The following is an 18339-nucleotide window of genomic DNA, read 5'->3' on the forward strand; positions in this document are numbered from 1 at the left end:
CCACATTCTGCGCTCTCCTTCGAAAGATTAGCGCCTCACGAACCATTAATATTTTTCTAACGCCCTTCTTGTTTCCTTATGGGTTACATTAGGCCAGCTACTCCTGGCTTCCTGATAACCCTCATAGCCACCATCTTGTTGGCTGTCGTATCCTTCTCTGTACCTCTCATAAAATCTGTATACTTCCTCAAGGCAAGCCTTGCCGCCGAAGGCACCAATGGTTACATCACGTTTGGAACCTTGGGGTATTGTTCGGATATCTCGGGGAACGTTTCGTGTTCTAGTGCAACAGTGGGGTATGAGCTCAGTAAGTCAACTTCCAAACCTTGTAGGTTTCATACTGACATCCGCCTTCCTTGGCATATGTAGACATCAATGCCTTGGTAGGCGATAATACGACTCTCCAAATTCCTACTATAGTTGTAAAGTGGCTCACGTATGCCCTTGTCCTGCATATCGTGGCCTTTGGCCTCGCAGGGGTAGCCGCCATCTTTGGTCTACTCGCTCACGTCCGTGAAATGGCCATGACTTGTTTCAGCAGCTGTATATCAGGATTTGCCGCTACTGTCGCCCTTACTGCTTTCGTTTTTGACCTCGCTATCTTTTTTATCGCCAAGTCCAGGATGAACAGTGTTTCAGGTGGCTCTGCTTCCATTGGCAACGCTGTATGGATCACGCTTGTCGCCTGGATCCTACTGTTCCTCAGCGGATGTTTCTATGGCGTTGGAAGGTGTTGCATGAGAAGGCGTCCAAAGGGTGACCCTATGGGTGGGAATGCATACGCAGATCAAATGCGTCTTGACGCCGTCAAAGCGGAAGTAGATCGAAAAGCAAGACAACAGCAAGGCGAAATTGGTTTACCGCCATTCCAGGAATACGATCCATCCCAGCCACTGAAAGCAAGAATCTCTGATGATGGTGTATTTTTGGACGAGGAGGATGGCGTGCCATTCCGAGACAACCAGAGCGTCTCCACCGCCGGAAGAGCTGGCATGGGGTCCTATGGTCGTCGTCCATCAGCAAACGGCTACGCTGGGGGAGGTTATGTGCAGGCTCCTCGCGGCACACGCGCTATTGATGAATATAACAACACTTCTCCATATGCGGCGCCGCCACGCCGGAAGAGTAGCACCCTCACTCAGACTACGTCCTCCAGTACTTATCCGCCAACATCTACGACTCACTCGATGTCGCCTCTTAATACGTATGCTGTCCCTGAGGCTGCAATCACCTTCCCAGCGCAAAATGCTTCCGGCGCTTACTATAGTGACCCATACTCCCCGCAGGCATATGGCCACGTGGAAGGTGGCTCTTGTGAGTAATAGCTTAGCAGCACTTGTTTATTTCTCACATGATTACAGCGCGCACCCCTCCGCAGCAACATGCCCCTTATAACCCTTGGGAACCACAGCAAACTCAGCCATCCTTCAACCCAGATTCATACAATGCTTCGGGTGTGATAGCTGCGGCTTCATATGCTACTGCACACAACCCCCAGCCTCCTCAGCGCGAGCGGAGCTATGCTGCCAGCACTACTAGTGTTCCACAGCCGTCGGACCCATACTATACTTCCAATTACCATAGTTCGACTAATATGTCGAGTTCTCCGCCGCCAATCAACACTACCGGTGCGTATGCGGCACCTTCGAACACGAGTGCTGTAAGGGGCCCGAGGGGACCGCCGAGCCCTGTGGTGATGTCCCCTCCATCACAGATGTACAACGACAACCCACCGATGTATGAGGATGGTCCATCGCGAACGCCTGCGCAGTGGAAGAATTGAATACGATGTGTAGTATCTTCATGATGATTTCATGGAGTTGATATATCTACTGCATATTTTTTATCTATGGACCGTATCAGATTTGGCTGTAAGACTTTATCTATCTCGATACCCTGTGTTATATTGCGAAATAGTAGCTTGCCTTGAAACAATAACCTAGCATGTGTGTACTAACAGCAAGCCATCTTCTGGGTTCTAAAGCTCATCGGCGGGTGTTTACCTTCGCTTTACTTGCCGTTTAGGCGGCTCATCGGTGACAAACAAGGCAAGGAAGTCATTTGCAAGGCCGGCAGCAAGGATACCAGTGATATCGCCGGCTGGATTGAACTGTGAGTTCCCTCATTCCTAAATCCAGGAGATGGATCTTACCATTATCGTATGCTGGAGCAACCTCGACGATGTCAGCCCCACTACAAATGAGTCGTCAACTGCTTGTGCTGGCCCATGAATGATGAAAAGAATCTTACACAAAGTTCAATCCAGCAAGACCTCGAAGGATTCGCTTGGTTTCTCGACCAGTCCATCCAGCAGGCTCGGGTGTACCAGCTACATAGGCGTCAATAACTTTAAAGCTGCTCTAGTGATACTGCGCTCACTTGCAGGTGCCTGACCAGGGTCTGTCAAATAGCAATAAGTACACAATGGTTAGCGATCAATTGGAACATCTGCAGACCGATGGTGTCGATGTCAAAGCTGAGGCAGGAAGCAATGAACATCAATATTATGATCAGCGACGCTTTGCTCGGGACACACCTCAGGTAAACAGGGGAGTCGCCGATGCGTTGTCGGATATGCTTGACGATCTCATCTGTTCCAAGGTCGTCGATATCATCAGCCATGATGAGCTCAAAGCCAACTTCTTCATCGTGTTCGATCAACTCAGGGCCCTGTCCATTCAAAGTGCGTCAGCTCGAGCTAGCTTGAGGCACGAGGAACGCCCTGACCTGTAGTTTGTTCCGGATCCCAGCATGAATACTGGTATTGGACATAAGTCCCTCCTCAAATGCCAATGTGAAAAAGGTCCCGTGCGTGACCTTGGACTGCTTGGTAATGCCTCCCAAGCTCGGCCAGGTGTCGATGTGTGCATCGAAATGAATGACAGATATAGGTCCATAAACCTGATGAAGAGATCGAAGAATCGGAAGCACCTAGAGAACATTTGACATGTGAAATCTGGGGGATGTAAAGGCATCATGCTATCTCACGATGGTATGGTCTCCGCCTACCAGTATGTGATCAATTACATATTCGCCAACGAGATCGTGGTCCAGGGCTCACCTAATGTCAGTATACGAGGGTGCTCCACTCCATCACGCGCAAGTTTTGCAGTGCGCGCACTGGCGCTTCCATTCACGGGTCGTGCCAAAAGCGTGGTATACGCAGTTTCCATTTGATCAACAGCTAACGCGTTGTCATAGGGGCTGACAGGGACCTGTTAAAGCGCTCTGTCAATACGTTATACGTTTAGACAGTTGTGACCTTACGTCTCCACAGTCAATCACTTCTGCGCGGTTGTACGGGTTCATCATCCATTCCAACGCGTAGCTGTCCGCAGCGGATTGACGTCTGGAGCCAGATCTAATTGCAAATGGTCCAAAACGTGCCCCTGGTCTGTAAGAAGTTGCTGTGTCGAATGGCATCCCGAGAACAGCGATGTCAAAGGTTGTCGACGAATCATCCAGGCAACGTATGTAGGGTAGGTGGGAGTAGCTCAGAGGTCCTGTGTAACTGAGGTCTGTCTGTGTGCCATACTTTGCTGTCCATGGCTCCTGCTGCTTGGTTTCGAAGGCATGTTGCTGCGCATAAACAACGGGAAGTAGCGCGAGAGGAAGGTATCTCATTGTCAATAGTACCTGCGATTTTTCTTCGACTTCAACACCAACTTATAAGGGCAATCCGAAATCAGGATAGATCTCTGGGGCCGAGATCATTTTATATTCTATGTTACGTACTGTTACATGCTCCGAAAGTATTTCTGTGTTATCTGCTCAGCGCCTGATTAGCACGTGGTGATGTAGGGAACAGACAAAGATAGCTTGGAAAGTTAGAAGGGCCGTCAAAGTTCGTCTCGAGGCCAAGAACCCGGAAGTGCGTGAGGTGTGGGAGGCGATTGAGACATGAACATCGATAGAAAATCGTGGACAAGGTCGGCCGCCGCTGTGCCTGTGATTTCGGCTGTAAAATAATGTCTCAGTCCCAGTCACAAACAACCGGCTGCTGTCAAACATGCCATTATCGTAGACAGGAGCGACTTCCACTATGTCGGCGCCACTGTGTTGCAAACAAGGAATGAGACTTATGGAGGAATGATAGCCGGGCTACCCACACGAAGTTTAATCCAGCCAGGCCACGGATGATTCGTTTGACCTCTCTACTCGTCCAGCCTCCCGCCTCTGGAGTTCCCGCTAAGTTTCAAAGATTTAAGCTTTGTTTCAGCCATGTCGGTGGTAGGACGTACTAGCAGGTGCAAGACCAGGATCTATTTGATATGTTATATAATGAGTAAATCGAGCACGGACATCACATACCAATGACATCAATATCAAGACTGTTGTCCCTTCAGCAACATTCTAAGCCGTATGCAAAGCGGACATACCTCAAGTAGACAGGTGTGTCACCAACACGCTCCCGAATGCGCTTGATGATCGCGGGAACCCCGTGATCGTCGATGTCATCGCTCGTAATGAAGTGGAATCCAACCGATTCATCATTTTCAATGTCTCCCAGCCCCTGAATCCAGAGGTGTTCAATGGAGATAACAATAAAAATCAAAGCCTTGTTTACCACTAATTTGCATCGGATACCAGCATGGATACTCGAGTTTGAAACCAAGCCTTCCTCGTTGGCTACATAAAAGAAGGTTCCGTGGGTAATGCGCGACTGCTCAGTCACCGTTCCCGGATATCCATTCCAGGTGTCAAGGTGTGCATCGAAGTGAATAACCGAAACTGGTCCATATACCTTGTTAAGAGCACGAAGAATTGGAAGCACGATTGTGTGATCGCCTCCAAGGCTTCGAATGATATCAGGTGCTTGCTTAGAGATGTTTTAATTGGACAGACCTGACGATCCTTGGGCGCTCACGTCCGTCCTTCGCAAGTTGAGCACCCTTCGCCCAAACAGACTGGCTGGAGGCAATAGGACGATTTAATAAAGTGGAATACGCGACTTCCATTTGGTCCATGGCAAGAACATTGTCGAATGGAATGATAGGAACCTTTGCCCTCGTCAGTTGCTCATGCCAATTACCTGTCACTGAAAAAGGCGCACATCACCACAGTCAATTATTTTTGATCCTTGCTCGTACGGGTTATTGCCCCAAGCCAAGCTATATCCGCGAGCCTCCCTCTGTCTTCTGCTGCCTGAACGAATCGCATAGGGTCCGAAGCGAGCACCAGGGCGATAGGATGTACCCGTATCAAAAGGCATACCGAGAACTGCTATATCAAACTGCGCGGATTCATCTTCCAGACAGCGGGAATAAGTCATGTGAGAAAATGCCAATGGTCCAGAGAATGGTTGGTCAATCTGGGGACCATATTTTGACAGCCACGTTTCAGGCTGTTCAACAGCGTCGCCCAAAGGGACCTGGTGCGCGAATACGGTCTTGAGAGAAACTGCGCTGATTGCAAACTGAAGGAGTCTTTTCAAAGCCATTCTGGTAACATTGGTTCCTTTGGAAGACGATCTATGATGACTTGAGACCTGTGAGACCAGTGAATTCTTATCTGGAAAATGGGACAAAGTCCGACAGACGAAGTCAAATGGCATGTGTTCCGATAAGGGACTTCAGGAAAGATCCAGGCGCCATATTCTTCACAAAGAAGATCAAGCAAAGTGACCTATATGATCAGCTGCTCAAAGAAGCATGTGCATGAGGCTTGCATGAGGCGAGGTCGACGTTCAGAATGAAGTTAGAATTTATGCGCAAAATTAGAGGATGCGGGTCCCGTGAAGGATGCACTCGGCACTACAGACGAAGGTCAAACCGCACGTGATTCGCTGCAACTTCTGCCAGCCACATGTAAAACTAAGGCTACCAGTATCAAACGATCCATACCCAGCACAACACAGTTTCCCAAGTAAACTACAAAGAGTGTACGCACAAACCAAATGGAAGACAAGCACCATACGAATATCGATTCCAGTCACGTCAACGGTCTCCGATGAGCGGCTGACGTACGCAAGGGCAAAATCTGCCATTGACGGCGGTTTCTAGCATTCTCGCCCTCTGCAGGAGCATCCCGCTGACCGATCGTCAAAACTCTAAGTCTTCTGAGGAGCTCAGAAGAGTCATCCGCTTCGCCTTCTACGCCTCGATCCTGTTCTAGAGTTTCGTCTTCGGTGAGGTCTATATCCCCACTGAAAACATCTTCAGGAGTTGCTTTCCGCTGTGCTGTGCCACCGGAGAAAAACGATATTGGGGTTGTGACAGCGGAACTTAGGAAAGCCGATGCGTTGTCCAACAGTGACTTTGGTTTAGGAATTGGAATTGCTGACAGGACGTATGTCTTTCGCATCCACGCGGTGGAAGTTTGCGCGGCTGGCGGAGGGTATGTAGGATCACACTGGAAAGATGCAGTGATATGCTGCGTTTCTCGAGAGTAGGAGAAACGCGGTAGAGGATGCGAGTATTCATTTGGATATGGCTGGGAGATGGGTCGGCGATGCCGAATTACCAAACGGTCCGCTAGATCTACAGTAAGATTCTGCAGCAGATGAACGACGCTGACGTCGCACCTTCGATATCGATTGCATGTCCTGATGATCTCGAGCAAAGAGCGCCCGACGTATCGATGAAGAATACCTGTTTGATTCGTTGGTCAATGCTAGTACCCGCACAGGATTGACATACGTACCTGATTATTAGCATCCGGATTTCTCAAGGCTGATGTCCGAGTCTTGTTAGAGTTCGATTGTGCACGTACGAAAGGCAAACTCACTTTCGACTAAAGACTTCTCTTTCTCTGGCCAGAGTAGAATCTCGACGCCATCTTCTACATCATCTCCACCGACGTCCCACAGCCTACCATTCGCAAGGTTACGAATCACGAAGTATCCTGGAGGGAATCCATAGAGCTGAGCGTTGGCAGACATGGTAGAGTGAGTCAAGGGTGCGCGGCCCGGGGGCGTGCCAGAAAGGGAAAGCCCCTGGTTTCACTGGAACTGTAATGACTCTGCGTACCACTTGTCGACGTCCATCATGATATGCATGGTCCATGATCTTCCGTTCCACGCTACTCCGCAGCTGCATTCTCAGCCTGAGCAGTGACTGCGTGGCCAATTATGTCTTGGATAAATCCTGTCTCCTGCCAGGGGCATCTTTCTAGTAAGTTTTCCTGTCACTGCATCTGCATTAACTGATACTAGCCTGCAGATATGCCAACCAGTTCCACCGGTCCGTGTGGACCAAACAACCATTGCTCGTGTTCATCTGCATCTCCCACCGACAGAAGTCTCTTCCCTCCTTCGCAGACTCGGACGCTTCCAACTATGATCATCAACCTCTGGCGTCCTATATCACATACAGCTGTAAACTGCTCGCTTGCGCTATGTCGATGAAAAGATCGACTCAGTGCCTTTCGTTCACATATACTCTGACCGCAAGGGCAACTCCCGGCCCAAAGAGTCGTGTACAACCCATACCATCAGTGGAAATACATAAGAGAAATGAACCCTGAAGAATTTGCTCTTTCGAAATGGTTTGGTGGATTAGTTCTGGCGCGTTTCATCATGCTAATGGTCTCAGCTTTGATTCAGTGCAAGATGGTAGTGTCGCGAGACTCTTCTCTCACACTGCCTTCCAAGACCCGAACGCTGAAGAAGGAACGCTGTCCCGGGAGTCCATCGAGATGAGATTCCTGGTATTCTGTGATTAGAAGGCATTTCTGCGAATCATACCAGATTCTCAGGCTCGTCGATTATACTCTCGGTCATTTCGCACAATTCTGTAAATTTCAGGCTCGCATCATGACTAGGACGCAGGCAACATATGTTTCGACAAGTGTAACGTCACGAGAACCCCTCCGAATCGGTAGTCCAATCGGCGGCGGCCAGCCTCGGCACAACCTGGACTGGCACATCTTCCAGAGTTCAACATTTCAATAGGATGTGCGTCGAAGGGCATCTCTGTGAGTCTAGCGTCTAATGTCTTCCGCCTACTTGTCCTTTTCAGCCAGATAAAGTATCGAGTCTATCACTGGAGCTGCAATGGAATAAATGGGCATCTTCGTGATTGCAACGTGCATGTAGTTCATTGTATGCAGGAGAAACTGACTACCGTAAACGCGATACAATGACTGATTGTACAACATGTAAATATCCAAGTGAAGGCATAAACATCACAGGCGTCGCACCTGTCTTCGACACCCTCTAGTCATTCTCTCCAGCATCAAACGCACCTGGGACTCGCAGTGTTCGTCTGGTGCGTGTAGCCCGTTCGTCGCGCTCTGTATTCTGCTTCTCCATCCAATCCTCCAGACCGTACGACATCTTAGAGAGACCTTTCCATTCATGACGCGCAACAACGCTCTTCGACAATGACTGACCCCCGTCCCAACCAGCGCTCATTATCACTGGTTCCTGTAACAATCCTTATCAGCGAAATTGACCAAAGGGGGAAAGATGAGCTGACATTGCCGTTCCAGCTGACATCTCGTACACAAACTGTGTTGCGGGTGCTATTGGGGAGTATGTGTTCCTCCGCGGAGGGATCAAATGTCATAGCCGACGTCTTCGAGCGATCGAGAACCTGGACTATGCGTCCATCGAGTGACCATATCTATAAGTAATATGCGTTAGATATAAGGAAGTCGGTTGTAACGGGACCCTAACGTGTATTTTCCCATCTGCCGAACCGGAGTAAATGTATTGTCCACCTGTCGTCTCAGCCGGACTAAAGTGACACCGGATAAGTGTGCGTAAGACAGCGTGGCCTCTGTAGGTCATAACGCTACAGTCACGTGGGTGTGCAGCATGTTTTGGTTTCGGATAATGACCATAGCTTAGCAAGACAGTTGAGCATCATTCTTACTCAAGTTGAGACTTGAGTCAACGCACCGGTAATCAAATCCACGTAACTTATAGTCACGGTTAGCACCATTATCAAAGTCCTCGCTGCTGCACATCTTCCGCAAATCCCACAACCGTAGTGCCTGATCCTTTCCGTTCGAGATGATATAACGACCATCGCCTTTGGCCGAGACGTTCGTGATACCTTCTGTATGTCCCACCAAGACTCCTGACGGTTTCTGTGATGCACCTAATGAACGCCGGTCCCTTTTGCTCATATTAGTATAAGAAAGGTCGACGAACCTGCGCAGAACTCACCAAACTTTCAAAAATGTGTCATCAGAGGCACTGATTAACACATTCCCTGATGCAGTGTCAGCCCAACAGCAGCTGTTCACGTCATCTTCGTGTGCAATAATCTTGACTGTCCTACGGTCAGCCAAGAGATCATAGACTGAGGTGGTGCGGCTATGAGAAATCAAAAGCTCAAAAATAAAATAAGGTCTCTACCAAATATTTGACCGCTGCCACCAGCCACGACCTCATTTCCATCTGCAGAGAACCTGCAGCTCCAGATACCAAACGAGTCTTCATCCCAGCCCCAGTGTGTGCGAGACCGCTGACGTTGATTAGGATCCTGAAACCTGATGGGAGTCTGAGTGACTGATGAGTCAAGTGTGCTTGTCATGTACACCGTGGGTGACTAATTTCTGTTAACATTAATGGAAATTACAGAGCCATTACACCTACAATCGATGAATAAATCATTCTATGGCAACGTAAGCATGATTTGAAAGAAAGATACAATTACTTGCCTTTCGTTGTCAGGACTCAAGTGAGAATCTGTAATCGTCCAACGACCAGTACACCCCTGTATAGTCTTCAATATCTTGAGGGTTGTATCATGGTCGCGGTCGCTGTCATCCCAAACACCTGTAGCGCTGCGCCGTAGGTTCCTTGGTCGCTTCATGTATGGTGAAGGAGGCGAAGTCATGTCATAGATGTGAAGGCGAAAATCTCAAGAAGAGAATGAATTGCTGTCTCGCAAGAGCAGCATACCACAAACCTTGACAGCAGGTGTAGTAAAACGAATAATCTGTCGAATGTCATCAAGTAATGAACCAAGAAGGGAACAAGTAGTTGTCGACCTTTCGAGAATTGCCCACAATAAACATTGGCGGCATAGGACGCAACAGCAGTTCCATTCGTGTTCGGAATGAGATCCTGTAATTGGTTCAGGTGGTTGCATGAGATACAGGAAAGTAACGTACACTAGTCATATTCTCCCTAGAAATTGCTCCTCGGGGTCTAGAGGACTGGTCGAGGATCATTCGCGAAATATTCCTCTTGTTTCTCCTGCTCCTTATCTTCGAACTCACAGAACCAAATTCTCCTCCCATGAGGAGTTCGACCCCTAGCTGCTGGGGTTCCTTGTGCGGAGGGAACCACGTCTGGTGCCATTCTCCTACGTTTTCAATTTCGTCGTCGTCATCGTCATCTTCTTCGTAATCAGTAGGGGACTCCACAGAACGTGAATTCAGCAAACGCTGCAAGTCCCGGATACTCATGGTCCTGAGCTGTCGGGGTTCACTTCCATTACCGCCACCACCAGTGTCCGAGTCAGTCCGATGTACATTTTGTGAGTTAAATAACGCTACAGGTTAGCGGCGCATGAGCGAAACAAGCCCTGTAGCGAGTGAACTCACATAGGAAGATTTGGCGCAACATGGGTGATTCCTGTGCGACTCCGGTGCGCTCCCGGGCCTGTATCGAGTCTTGTAGGTCCTCTAAATCCAAGACATTATCATCTTCCTCGTCGACGTATGCGTCGGGGCCATCATAATCATCATCATTTTCTTCGAGCATCTCGAAATCGATTCGATCGTACTCAGACATGATGCGCAAGATCGAACTGTCTGTGAACCTTGAGTGTCAGTGAGAAAGATTAGTGTGGTTATCTCTGGCATATGGACTCACGCCACGTGAATCTCTGCGGACCGAGACAGCTCTGATTACCCGTCGGAATGGATGCACTGCAACGGGACAAATATGCCTTAAGCTTAAGCATCCGCTTCCACGGAGAGGTTTTCAAAACACATGTACTCTTTGCGAAGACCGTGACAATGATGGGTCATAGTAAGTGTCTACCTCCCTGCGTGTATTCGTCGCAACGCAATGTCAGATCCGGCGGGCTACTGTATGTCATTTACGAGGGCTAGTCACCAGAAAGTTTATGAGGAGAAATTCGGTTTACCATGAGCACATAAAAACAAGCTTCAACTTGTTCAAGCAAAGTTCATGTACTAGTAGCTACGAAAGTGACAAGTGACGATTTGCAACTCCGCTACATAATTGCTTGACCTTGCTAAACTGATTGAACGCACACATATATACATTGAAAGCAGCAGCCATGCCGGCGCCCCTTCTCATCACAGCGGATCAGGTCAATTGCCTCATACATGCTTATTTTTTGGATTCTGGTGCGGTTCCAATGTTTCTTCTTGCTATCTATGTCATCTGACTCGTTGGCCCAGGCTTCCAGCACTCTGCTTTCGCCATACGAATGGAGGGTCGTCTCGACCAGTCTCCTCACATCAAGAAGCATATCCCACGCGGCGAACTCATCGAACTTCTCAGCAAAGCGCTCCTTTACTCCGAGGTCGAGGCCCATTGGAAGGGAGACGAATTGTCTACAAATTGTTCAGCTCCGTTTTCACTCCTAGACCCTCACGCATGTTCACTCCAGCCACTTTCTTCCACAAATATTTTCCGAGAATCCAGTGCTGCCAAGGTGAATGGTGATACTGCTGGTAAAAGGAAGGCAACGACCCCTTCTGAAGATGCCCGCGCTGAGAAGAGAGCGAGAAAGGAGCAGGACGAGAAAGACGCGCAAATGAACGTCGACGGTGCGTTCATTCTAGTGTTTGTTCGGCTCTGTCCTCAATTATCACAGGTGCACCCGCCCCAAAGCCAAAGAAGGATACTAAGTCAGACGCACCGCAAGCCTTACCAGAACCTTCCACTAAGAAGCTTAAACCCAAGCCTGGTGTTATCGGAGCACGTCCTGGTGCCGTCCGGTTCTTACAGGCTCACAAGACCGAAGTAGGTATCAATACATCACTCTCGACACCCTATTCTTGACCTTCTCCTAGGTTTTCGTTGTCGCATGGAATCCTTCTACAAAAGGCCAGCTAGTCTCCGGGTGTGCTTCCTCTGGTATCAATCTTCTGTTTGTGCAATTTACTTCTTACTACCCAGGTCGCGTGATGCTGTTGTGAATTATTGGGCAGTGCCCAATGGACCAAACAATGATCCCACAGCCCCCATACAACCCACTCTAACTCTAACAGACTTCAGTTTTGAGTCACAGGCTGATTTGACAGCATTGAACTGGAATCATGATGGCTCACTCGTAGCTATCGCCTCCTATGATTCCATCCTCAGAATTTGCACAGCGAATGGGGACACATACTTCAGGGATAGTCACCATAAGGTATGATAGAATGTAAATCCTTCCTTCTTCTTATCCATGTTCGGTAGGGTCCCATATTCGCTGCAAAATTTTCACCTTCTGGCCAATGGATCGCCACAGCTAGTCTAGACTCCACCTCATGTGTCTGGGATGTCAAGCAAAAGAGAATACATCGACAGTATCGTAATCACGGAGGTATGTCATTGAACTACAACAATTGATGCGCTGTTGAACTTGAGGGGAAGATGCTTGTTGCTTGGATGTGGAGTGGCTGGACGATTCAACTTTCGCAAGTTGCGGCGCAGACAAAATCATTCAAATCGTATCTTTGACAGCTACCGGGCCATTGCATACTCTTGAGTACGTTTTCTTGCGGACAAAGCGCGTTGAAAGGCTTGATATTCTTCAAGGGGCCACGCAGGAGAGATCAACTCCATTAAGTGCAATCCTTCTCAAACACGGCTAGCATCATGTGCGGACGACAGCACTGCACGTATATGGAACATCGAAAACATACATTCCGAGAAAGCTCTACCAGCGCCTGTAATATTCAGTGGCCACCAACAATGTCTCACCTCCATAGAGTGGTGCCCTGTCACTGGACCTGGTGAGCATGAACTGGTTGCAACGTACGTTTAGGCTGTGGCCTTGGTGAATATTCGCTTCATAACATATGTACCAGAGCCTCGTTTGATGCCACTGCCCGACTGTGGGATACTGTCACTGGAGAATGTACCAAGGTCTTTGCGGATCACACCAAACATGTCTACGCCGTTACCTTCAGCCCCGACGGGCGCCACCTCGTCACTGGCGGAGGTGATGGTTCGTTGATGGTATACGAAGTCAAGGCGAGTCGTCTGTCTCTCCCAAATTTCATCTGCTAAAACTGAGCTATTCAGTCGAAGGAGAAGAAATGGTCGTGGTATACGGGCGAGAAGTCTGGCATATTCGAGATTGACTGGCAGAGTTGGGGGAATACCAGCTTGATTGCGTTGGCTCTGGAACGTCAGATGGTCGCTATTGTTGATCCCGGCAAGGTGCCGGCGCTTCAGAGTTCTTGATCATCATCTTTCTTACCTGGACTGCATTACATTATTATTATTGCGCTATGTACCAATGTTGCTAATCAGTTTGCTCTGCTCTTGATTGGTGCCATCGCGGTGACGTAGGTCGCATGCCGCCGGCAAGCGTTCCGTTATCTACCACAGTGTTTGCATCATTTCTTTAGTGTTTACCTCGTCTCTTTTCGCTATAATGTTGTATCTTGGTCTGTCGTCGTCTCTACGCTCTTCTCTGCGCCGTAATGTGGCAGATGCAATTATACGACCCCGTGCACAGCCCTTCTCGACGCGCGCACAGTCAAACAATGCGAATATACGGAGTGTGTTGCAAAACCGCCCGACCGTCTTGTCACCCACTCTGTTCTACCGCTTCTCGCGTTCTGTCACAACGGATGCGCACACTGTGACAGCCTCTTCATCCCAAGATGCTTGGAAGCGTTTTGGAATCACAGCGGTAATATAGCCTGAGATCATGATGTTCCTTTCATTGACACACTTCGGCTCATTAGGCTGTTGTTGCGGGCACTGTCATCCTAGCTGAAGGCTTCTTGAACAGAGACACGCGCGATAGATTGAGCCCAGCTGAACAATCCTACTTGCATGAAAGTTTCATGTACACAGGGGCTGGCCTGACGTTGACTGCAGTCGCCGCTCGGAGTTTGTTTAGGTCCGGTGCCGCCTTCAGAATCATGTCCGCGAACCCTTGTGAGCTTGAAGATGAGAGTAGCATGGAAGAGTTCTGAAGCTCTATTTGCAGGGGTGGTACTCGGTGTCAGTCTTGCGGGTAGCATCGGATCCATGATGGGTGTCTTCTACACGCCACCAGAGCAGACCTTCCAGAAGCACGTTTTTTGGCTGGTATATTTGATCACACCAGCTTCTAGCATCCGAGCTGATTGTGATACAGGCATTTAATGCGTGTCAAGCCGCAACCCTAAGCCCACTCTTCTTCCTGAGCCCTGCCATTCTATCTCGCGCAGCCCTCTACACGTGCGGCGTGGTTGGCTCTCTTTCTTTCGTGGGCGCCACAGCCAAGTGTGTTTCGTACTTGTTGCGAGTAACTGAAATTAACCAGCATCTAGAAATGACAAATATCTGTACATGGGTGGACCACTGCTGGCTGGTGTCACAGTTGTCGCTTTGAGTTCACTTGCTCCACTTGCTCTCCCATTGGGTATGCGTGGCCTTGCTGTTGCAGAAACTCTCTCCCTTTATGGAGGTCTTGCCGTCTTTGGTGGGCTCGTACTCTATGAGTATGGTTCCAATTCATTTCATATACGGTCATTAACTTATTCCCTCCAGCACCCAAAAGATTTTGCAGCATGCACGTATGGCGGAGACGGGTGTCATTCCCAGGGATCCCGTAAAAGAATCTGTTGCCCTTGAACTCGACATGATCAACATCTTGTAAGTGATTTCAAATTTTGCATCGTGGCATCTGGCTAAGGGTTTCCCCCCAGTATCCGCCTTGTTCAGATCCTGGCTATGCGCCAAAACAACCGAAAGTGATCAGCTGGAGCCTGGCGGGTAATCGGTCTCCGATTGATAGTTTCACCACTCAGCATTCATGAACATTTCTGGCATCATCACGTTCATAATCTATTTCAAAGTCCAATGTATTATTAGCTAGGGGGTACGATCTTGTATCATGCAGTGGTTCTCCCAAGATCCTGAAGAATACTGACGAATGCACTTGGGTCAATAATCTCTGTACCACCATAGGTGACCCGTTTTCCGGTCTTCACAGCCCATTCCTCCAGGTTTCCATACTCAACATAACCTGCCCCTCCAACAATAAATACCATGCCCTCTGCAAATGCCATCCGTTTCGCTCTACCTGTTCCAGATGCACCACCTCCTGGACCGCCTGGACCTCCTGAAAGACCGAGGCCGGTGTGTCGAGAGGCTCGGGGGTCAAGGAAAATGAAATCATCTGTTTCTTGCAGCGACTGGTTCGAAGCTGCCGACGAGTCCATGATCGCCTCAGTAATTCGAGTGACAGGGAGCAATTTGTTCGATGGTAGGAAGTTTTTGACACCTGAGATAAGATTGTCCAGACCCCCTTCTTTGAGTCGATCAGTGAGCTAGATAATAGTGTTACAATCGGTCTGGAGAGCGAAGGATGATACTGACTCTATTTCCGAATGCTGTGAAGCCTCTGAAGAGTTCTCCTTGGCCTGCACCGAGTACGGGCGTCGAAGTTCCTCCAACAGCAGTAGCTACTGTCATCCGCGAGATTTCTCTCGTACGTCTGACATATTCGAATGATTCAGTATTAGCTCCTGCACTCTTTAACTCCTTTTCCAACTCGACAATATCGTCCTTTGAGATCGCATTGTCCGGTGAAGACAGGTAGAAGACAAGAACTAGGCGCAGTTTATCCTCCGGTGTCAAGATGCCGCTTGGACGAGGAGAGCGGAGCATCTCTAGAACTGAAGCAACGGTCTAGATATCAATTAATACGCAAGATTACCGAGATAGCTGGATGAGGGCTGCACCTGTTTGTTGATGGCCTCTTCAGTGCTGAAAAGTTCGTCAAGCGCACGCTTCTTGATCTGCTCCAGCAATGCGGTGGCTATGTTCATATGAGTGTCGAGAACGGCCTTCCGCGCAGTCAGCTCAGGTAGCTGTGTGATCGCAGTCTTCAAGTGTGCAGCATTGGAAGATACATCACTACAAATTATGTCAATAAACATGATAGTGAAGCTTTAAGAGCACATACATTTGCGAAATGTCATTAACATCACTGACACCCGTAGATCGTGTGATCTCGGCAGCATCTTGCTTGTATTTGTTCAGTTCCGTGTCGATCTCTTCAGCAACTTGAGGGAATGGATTTGGTGCATTCTTTGCCCAGAAGAAGTCCTTCGAATCGAGATCGTATGAGCGTTTCTGTGGTTGAGTGACAACTACGCGATTCAGCTTGATCTCTAGACAATCGGATACCAGGGCTTGATATGTCCATCCATGCGAGATCATCGAAACGAGATCAACATTTCTGTCAAGAATCAACAGCACTGGAACGGTTTCAGTAGTTTAACACGAAAAATAGAACAAACGCACGTGGTCGTTGCAAATTCGACAAGCCAGATGCATCTTGCGCGAATAATGATGATGTAGCCCCATGAGTTCGGGAGGCCGAAAGAATCGCATCTCGTATTTTGATGTCGAGTTTTTTTGCTATCATCTCCGCAGCATTGCCTTTGGGCGCGCGGATGATCGGAACATGGCCTTACCCGTGCGATATTCACGTCACCCATTCACGATACATCAATATAGCGCACTCACCCATCGTGACAACAGCACTAAAGAGACCATTGGATATGCGTTCAATCTCTTCTTCTATCTGTTGTTCGGTGGATGATGGGGAGTTTAGGAGTGTGTAAGATGTCACAGGTTGTGCCTGGGAAGGCCCTGCTTGACTAGATGGCGTGGTAGGAGGGAGCGGTGACAACAATGAGAATAGTGAGGGAGAGGGTGCAATGAATGACAAATATTGATCGAGAACCTGGAAATGTGTATCAGCACACTGAAAACAGAATGCCATGCGCAAGACATCCACCTGTTCAACCAAGTCACCTGTTCCGGCACTTGCGACAGAGGCCGCCAGCTCTTCTAGCAAGGCACGGGGGAGGGGTCCTACAAAGTTGAGGTGGAAGGACTCATACAAGCATTTGTCGAGATCTTCAGCTATCCGTCTCACATTGTCGAGCGTAGGGGCGACGAAGTAAACGGCCGGAACGTCTGACAGTGGAGGGCGTAAAGAGTGTAATTGTCTATGCAGAACTTAGATACGAGTAATATCACAATAAATGATTGGTACCTACACATGGAGCGTGACGCCCACGTCACGAAGGTCTTGTACTCGAAGAACAGTTGCCAACACGTCTTTCGTTTGCTGGTCTAGCACCAATACCTTCCATACGGGAGGTCCAGCGATTGCCGGAACTTTGAGTCCAGTCGAAGCTTTTCCTGACGGTGTTCCTGGTCGTTGAACGGGACTCGGATCAGAGGGAGCATTCAGGTTGAGCAGCGCGAGCAACGCAGCCGTTTGTGCTTGCTGCAATGTTGTTGGCGCGGTTGCCTGGGCCGCCGACCTGTCAGTATCAGCAGCACAAAAGACTGGTCTTTGAAAACTTACATGCTTCAGAGCAATACTTGCCATTTGAATATCTCTGCTTGATTTCACGCGAAAGACCAGTACGCAGTAGCGGCAGCTTTCAATACCGCCACGTGGATGATTGTCAGGTGATCAGAAAGACAATTCATGCCAGAAAGGATTTCATTGTCAAACGTTCAAACATCCAACTTCCCTGTCCTGGCCGCTCAGGCGATTATAAGCTTTGCAAAGTCGAAGCATGCCTGCAGATTCAGACTCGCGTTCTGTATCAGTAAGGAGCTTTGTAGCTAGTGTATGATTACTGATACCACTGAACAGGATTCGCTGCTCGGAAATACTTACCCTAAATGTGATTTTGCGCTCGCCGACAAGTTCAAGCCTCACCGGCACCTACAGTTTTTGAGATAAATTTACTTTGGAGCTGTGACCTGTCCACCATCTGATGGATCTCTCATGCTCTCATGCCACATTGATTGACATACTGGCCCAATGTTAGCCAAATTTCCCGAGCACCGCCGCACATCACCAGCGCCGCAATTGCGAGGGAGAACCTGTTCAGATCTTAAAGCCCTGATCGTAGTGATGGCATCTATATACATCGTCTTTGCTTGATCCCACCAGTAAATTCTTCCTGCTTTCACGCACCTCCGAAGCAACTGTAAGATTCAAGTTCGGATATGAGGCATTCAATGCTCACGCTCTACCGTCCAACAGCTAGTCACTTCCTTTGTATCATGGGTGGATCACAGAGTAGGGTGCAGAATCGCCATTACAAGGAACATGCCGTTTTAAGTCCTGGTCACTCAAATACAGGCAAAAGAAGAAACGGAGCCATTCGAAATACGAATCGGCAAGTTCAGTTGAAAAAGAACCTGCTCCATGGGTCAGAGGT

At 48.8% G+C, this 18339-nt stretch overlaps 7 protein-coding genes across 7 annotated transcripts; 3 read left to right on the forward strand and 4 right to left on the reverse strand.

The window, feature by feature from the left end:
- Positions 1–1952, forward strand: DFJ58DRAFT_812776 (pali-domain-containing protein). The gene is made up of 3 exons (XM_041391551.1): positions 1–307; positions 370–1314; positions 1362–1952. Exons 1-3 carry the CDS (start codon positions 79–81, stop codon positions 1781–1783), a joined length of 1596 nt encoding a protein of 531 aa, XP_041238503.1. The 5' UTR covers positions 1–78; the 3' UTR covers positions 1784–1952.
- DFJ58DRAFT_917006 (arginase family-domain-containing protein) lies at positions 1953–3660 on the reverse strand. The gene is made up of 10 exons (XM_041395508.1): positions 3268–3660; positions 3062–3215; positions 2989–3005; positions 2728–2931; positions 2537–2670; positions 2457–2476; positions 2380–2400; positions 2251–2329; positions 2153–2193; positions 1953–2100 (listed from the first exon to the last, which is right to left on the reverse strand). The coding sequence occupies exons 1-10, from the start codon at positions 3622–3624 to the stop codon at positions 2000–2002; spliced, it is 1128 nt and encodes a 375-aa protein (XP_041238504.1). The 5' UTR covers positions 3625–3660; the 3' UTR covers positions 1953–1999.
- Positions 3661–3839: 179 nt separating this feature from the next.
- On the reverse strand, positions 3840–5440 carry DFJ58DRAFT_667870 (arginase family-domain-containing protein; the record flags this gene model as incomplete). The annotated part of the gene is made up of 9 exons (XM_041382651.1): positions 3840–3972; positions 4010–4054; positions 4110–4188; positions 4242–4262; positions 4312–4331; positions 4380–4513; positions 4568–4796; positions 4846–5000; positions 5054–5440. 9 exons carry the CDS (start codon positions 5438–5440, stop codon positions 3840–3842), a joined length of 1203 nt encoding a protein of 400 aa, XP_041238505.1.
- Positions 5441–5931: 491 nt separating this feature from the next.
- On the reverse strand, positions 5932–10660 carry DFJ58DRAFT_667897 (WD40 repeat-like protein; the record flags this gene model as incomplete). The annotated part of the gene is made up of 15 exons (XM_041382653.1): positions 5932–6473; positions 6524–6590; positions 6643–6671; positions 6727–6934; positions 8192–8365; positions 8418–8564; positions 8618–8786; positions 8843–9061; positions 9113–9248; positions 9305–9497; positions 9600–9811; positions 9861–9890; positions 9943–10018; positions 10066–10448; positions 10501–10660. The coding sequence occupies 15 exons, from the start codon at positions 10658–10660 to the stop codon at positions 5932–5934; spliced, it is 2745 nt and encodes a 914-aa protein (XP_041238506.1).
- Positions 10661–11167: 507 nt separating this feature from the next.
- On the forward strand, positions 11168–13424 carry DFJ58DRAFT_109607 (WD40 repeat-like protein). Its single transcript, XM_041378659.1, has 10 exons — positions 11168–11274; positions 11329–11700; positions 11748–11896; positions 11947–11996; positions 12053–12287; positions 12335–12461; positions 12512–12626; positions 12677–12895; positions 12949–13114; positions 13166–13424. Exons 1-10 carry the CDS (start codon positions 11205–11207, stop codon positions 13325–13327), a joined length of 1665 nt encoding a protein of 554 aa, XP_041238507.1. The 5' UTR covers positions 11168–11204; the 3' UTR covers positions 13328–13424.
- A 96-nt stretch (positions 13425–13520) lies between these two features.
- DFJ58DRAFT_667874 (Bax inhibitor family protein) lies at positions 13521–14836 on the forward strand (the record flags this gene model as incomplete). The annotated part of the gene is made up of 7 exons (XM_041382652.1): positions 13521–13781; positions 13837–14032; positions 14085–14185; positions 14235–14362; positions 14410–14580; positions 14630–14734; positions 14788–14836. 7 exons carry the CDS (start codon positions 13521–13523, stop codon positions 14834–14836), a joined length of 1011 nt encoding a protein of 336 aa, XP_041238508.1.
- A 99-nt stretch (positions 14837–14935) lies between these two features.
- Positions 14936–17553, reverse strand: DFJ58DRAFT_109570 (Sec1-like protein). The gene is made up of 9 exons (XM_041378658.1): positions 17469–17553; positions 17155–17411; positions 16890–17103; positions 16616–16835; positions 16391–16558; positions 16050–16344; positions 15826–16000; positions 15461–15772; positions 14936–15411 (listed from the first exon to the last, which is right to left on the reverse strand). The coding sequence occupies exons 1-9, from the start codon at positions 17490–17492 to the stop codon at positions 14974–14976; spliced, it is 2103 nt and encodes a 700-aa protein (XP_041238509.1). The 5' UTR covers positions 17493–17553; the 3' UTR covers positions 14936–14973.
- Positions 17554–18339: the final 786 nt, after the last annotated feature.

Source organism: Suillus subalutaceus (assembly GCF_016647625.1).
Source record: "Suillus subalutaceus strain FC151 chromosome Unknown DFJ58scaffold_148, whole genome shotgun sequence".
Lineage (NCBI taxonomy): Eukaryota > Fungi > Basidiomycota > Agaricomycetes > Boletales > Suillaceae > Suillus > Suillus subalutaceus.